Raw genomic sequence first — 3,956 nt, forward strand, 5'->3', positions numbered from 1 at the left:
CCTGCAGGGTAGGGCAGCAGCAGGATGGCTCACCCGCATCAGGGACAGCTCGGGAATGTTGTTTAGGAACGGACTGAAGCAGTGTCAATATTTGCTAGGCACGATCCCACCATGTGAGCAACAAGCACGGAATGTGGTAATAAAAGATAAATATTCTGAAGAAGAAACAAATGTTGTGGAGGAGAAAACAAGGACAAAACGGAATTGTGGCACAGCCAAGAGTGCCACAGCAATTTTTTATTTTATTTACATGGTCTCTTGGACCATAAGTCGTGTTATCTGCAAAGCAGGGGGTTTTCATTGCGCCACGAAGCCCCGAGCACTGCTCCAGGCAGTGAGGGTGGCCGTCCTTCACCCACGTGGAGCTGTGGGTCTGGGGACATCCAAGAAAGAGGAGACACCCACGGTACCGGCAAGCGATCCGAGCCGAAGCCCTGGCGTTGCCCGGCGGGGGATGCGGGGCCGCGCCGTTCCCTGGGGGCGGAGGAGCGCGCCGAGCTCGACGCTTTCCGGCGCTGGCCGCCGAAGATTGCCGAAGCGGCGAGCGACGCGCATGCGCGGTGTTGCGGCGGGGCCTGGTGATGGCGGCGGAGGAGGCGGCTGCGGCGGCGGGCGGCGCGGGCACAGCCGGGGCGGAGGACGGGGCAGACACGGGCGCGCCGGGCCCTGGCGGAGCCGAGGCGGCGCCGCCGCCGCTACCGGGGCTGCAGCTGGTGCAGCAGGGCGCCGAGGCGTGCGTCTACCGGGGCAATTTCCTGGGGCGGGCGGCCGTGGCCAAGCTCCGCTTCCCCAAGCGCTACCGGCACCCGGCGCTGGAGGAGCGGCTCGGCCGGCGGCGCACGGCGCAGGAGGCGCGATCCCTGCTGCGCTGCCGGCGGGCAGGTGGGCTCTGCCGGGCCGGGCACCGCTGTGCCCGGGGTAACGCGGAGCCGGGAGCTCCCGTCTGCCTGCGGCCAGCGTTCCATTCGTTGTGTTGTGTTGTTTTGAAACAGGGATCCCGGCTCCCGTGGTCTACTTCGTGGATTATGCGTCCAACTGCATCTACCTTGAAGATATTGTTGGCGCGATCGCCGTTCAGGATCACATCTACTCCGTGCAGCAGAGCGGCAGCGATGCCAGCAGCCTCCTCGGCTTGGCAGAGAAGATGGGCCAGCTGCTGGCCAGGATGCACGATGAGGACCTCATCCACGGCGACCTCACGACGTCCAACGTGCTGCTGCGGCCGCCCGCGGAGCAGCTGGACTTGGTGCTGATTGACTTTGGGCTCAGCTTTGTTTCAGGTCTTCCTGAGGATAAGGGAGTCGATCTATATGTGCTGGAAAAAGCCTTCCTTAGTACCCATCCCGATACAGAAACTGTGTTCCAGGCTCTGCTACAGAGCTATGCGGCCGCATCTAAGAAATCCGGCCCAGTGATCAAACGTCTGGATGAGGTGCGGCTCAGGGGGAGGAAGAGGTCCATGATTGGGTGACAGCAGGCAGCGATGGGGAAATATTCCTGCTTGGTTCTGCCTGGGAGGTTATTTATACTTCCAGCTACTTTTATTGCACAGATTACTATTTTGATAATAGTGTCTTGTATAAAATAAATTGGATTGGATTTCTAACTGTTGTAAAGTTACCCAAATAATGTTGAAATGTGAGTACTGAAGGTCGCTTCTGACCTCAGCATTAGATGTTTCTGTTGAAAAGCAGCTCTGCTCCATGGGCCTTGTTCTCTGTGCAGGTACAGCACCTGGTAATCTTTTCAGCCCAGGGATTGCAGGTGAGGGGGGCCTGGGAGTACCTACAGAGCATCAACAAAAGGTCATCAAGGAAAACAGATGTGTTTTTTTCTCAGACTACAAAGTGTTTCAGTCCATTATCATGGCCTCTGCACATGCTAAAAAGTCTCAAGACTCTGAATTCCAGGACACGAGCAATGGTTGAAATAGAATACTAAACACAGGACAAGTTCAGTTGCTTCTTTTTTTCAGTAGTAATTTTGAGTTAGTTTTCAGTTGATATTCTGTGGTTAAGTATATGCAACAGTTGTTAATGAAGAGTTTTCTGCTCAGAAACATCAACTGATGCAAGAAATCTGCTGCAAATTTCTGTTTTTGTAGGTTTATATGGTGATCTGCTTGCACTGTGACGTCCTGCCTACCTGTGGGAGGTATTGGTGGGTTTTGGTAACTTTTCCTTATATTAATTGATTTATGGTGTAATGGTGTGAATGTAAGATGGCCCAGAGGAAGTTTATGAGCCCATGGTACAGGGCGACCAGTCCTGCATTAAGTGCTCTGTGAGCTTTGACGCTTTCAGAAATGAGTTGAGGTTCTGTGCCCCTTAGGAGAAGGGAACGCTGTTCCCTCTTGCTGCTGTGATGGAGCCGCAAGGGCTTTGAGAGTCGGCTGAACAGAGGGGCCGAGCCCGCAGCTCCGCCTCACGCTGTGCGCTGCTGTGTGCGGCGCCGCGCTGGGGGCGGTGAGGCAGGGAAGAAGGCCGCGAGGGGCGGTCGGGAAGCTTTCGGCGGTGGCGCAGCGCTGATGTCGCCGCTTTCTCAGTCGAAGTTTCGCGGTTCGCGGCCCGCGCGGTGCAAGTGTCCTAGCGCTGCGGGCTGCCCGTGCCCGGCGCGCATTCACTTCCTTGCCAGAGGAGGCACTGGGCGAGTGCTCGGCTCCAGCGTGGGGCCCGGGTTCCACCGCCTCAGATACAGCTTTGCCCCGGGGTCGCGATGGGTTGTTTTCTTCTGTTTTGTTTTTAAAGTTACAAGGGATGCCGCAAAGGCTTGCTAACCTGTGCGGCCCCAGATCTGCCCCGCGCACAGCCCTGCGGCAGTTCCCTGCAGCCCGGCAGGCTGGGCTGCGCAGAGAGCGAATGCAGCAACATTCAGTCGCTGAGGCTCCTGCAGGGTGCTGGACCCGGGCCTTGCAGCGCAGTGGGAGCAGGTGGATGTGAGCTAATGAGCCCCTGATCGGAGCCCCCCACACCCCCAGCACGCCGCCTTCCCTGCCCACCGCCCCATCTGTACAAACACTGCTCTGCCTGCCTCCCGGTGATGCCAGGGCTGTGTTATGTTTGCAGAGCCCTTTGAAGCAGTCTGTTTCTAACTATGAGTATGTTTATTAAAATGCAGTCCTCTCTGCAGGAGCGTGGAGTAGAAACAAAGCTGATGGACTGCGAGTTTTTATGGCCGGGATGCTGTAATGAGCGCTGAGCTATCTGAGAGTGGAAAAATCCCAGCAGGTGCGTATTGTGGTGGTGTGCTCCCCCCATACATGCACTTCTTCCTCCAGCTCCCTCCCTCGGCCCTTGCACAGGAGGGCTGTGAACAACAGCACTCATAGCACTTGGGCTAAGACAGATTCATGGCCACAGACCTGTCTCAAACTGGGGGGCAGTTCAACAGCAGAGGGCCGGTTGGTATGTGGCTAAAATACAACGTATGACCATGAATCCGTCATCTGACTCCATAAATATTGAATGGCCCAAGAGTACCTGAGCTCTCCTGCATGGCAGCATGACAGGATCTGCCCTGGAGCGGGGATGCCCTGGAGGTTATGCCTGCACAGATCTTTTACACGTTGATGCCAAGATGCCTTGCCAACACAGATCCTCAGTAAGTGATCAACAGTTTGCTTTAGGCTTTGTTAGCTTTGCTAAGATCATATCTTTGTGCATGTATAATCCCCTTAGACATAAACTACTGACCAAATATGGCACTATAGGAGTGGATCCAGCTCCTTACCTATGTGGTTCAAGCAGTTCAGAAAGAAAAGGGGTCTGCTCTCAACTGCATGACTCAATGGGAGGAGCTCCTCTGTGTGTGGCTTTTCCCTGCCCTTCATCAGTAAGCAATCCACTGTATCCAGCCATCTCAAATCTTGTTGTGTACTTATTTACAATCAAGCTTTGTTAAGCACTGTATCATATCTATATTATATCAATAAATAATTCTAGCTTCTCTCTTATTAG

General features: G+C 55.0%; 1 protein-coding gene across 1 annotated transcript; it reads left to right on the forward strand.

The window, feature by feature from the left end:
* The first annotated feature begins 31 nt into the window (after positions 1-31).
* Positions 32-2,098, forward strand: TP53RK (TP53 regulating kinase). Its single transcript, XM_048962613.1, is given in 6 exon segments — positions 32-233; positions 235-414; positions 417-484; positions 486-532; positions 535-882; positions 993-2,098. Coding segments are annotated over 6 exon segments (1,185 nt in total). The 5' UTR covers positions 32-170; the 3' UTR covers positions 1,472-2,098.
* The last annotated feature ends 1,858 nt before the right edge of the window (positions 2,099-3,956 follow it).

This window comes from Lagopus muta, chromosome 16 (assembly GCF_023343835.1).
Source record: "Lagopus muta isolate bLagMut1 chromosome 16, bLagMut1 primary, whole genome shotgun sequence".
Classification (NCBI taxonomy): domain Eukaryota; kingdom Metazoa; phylum Chordata; class Aves; order Galliformes; family Phasianidae; genus Lagopus; species Lagopus muta.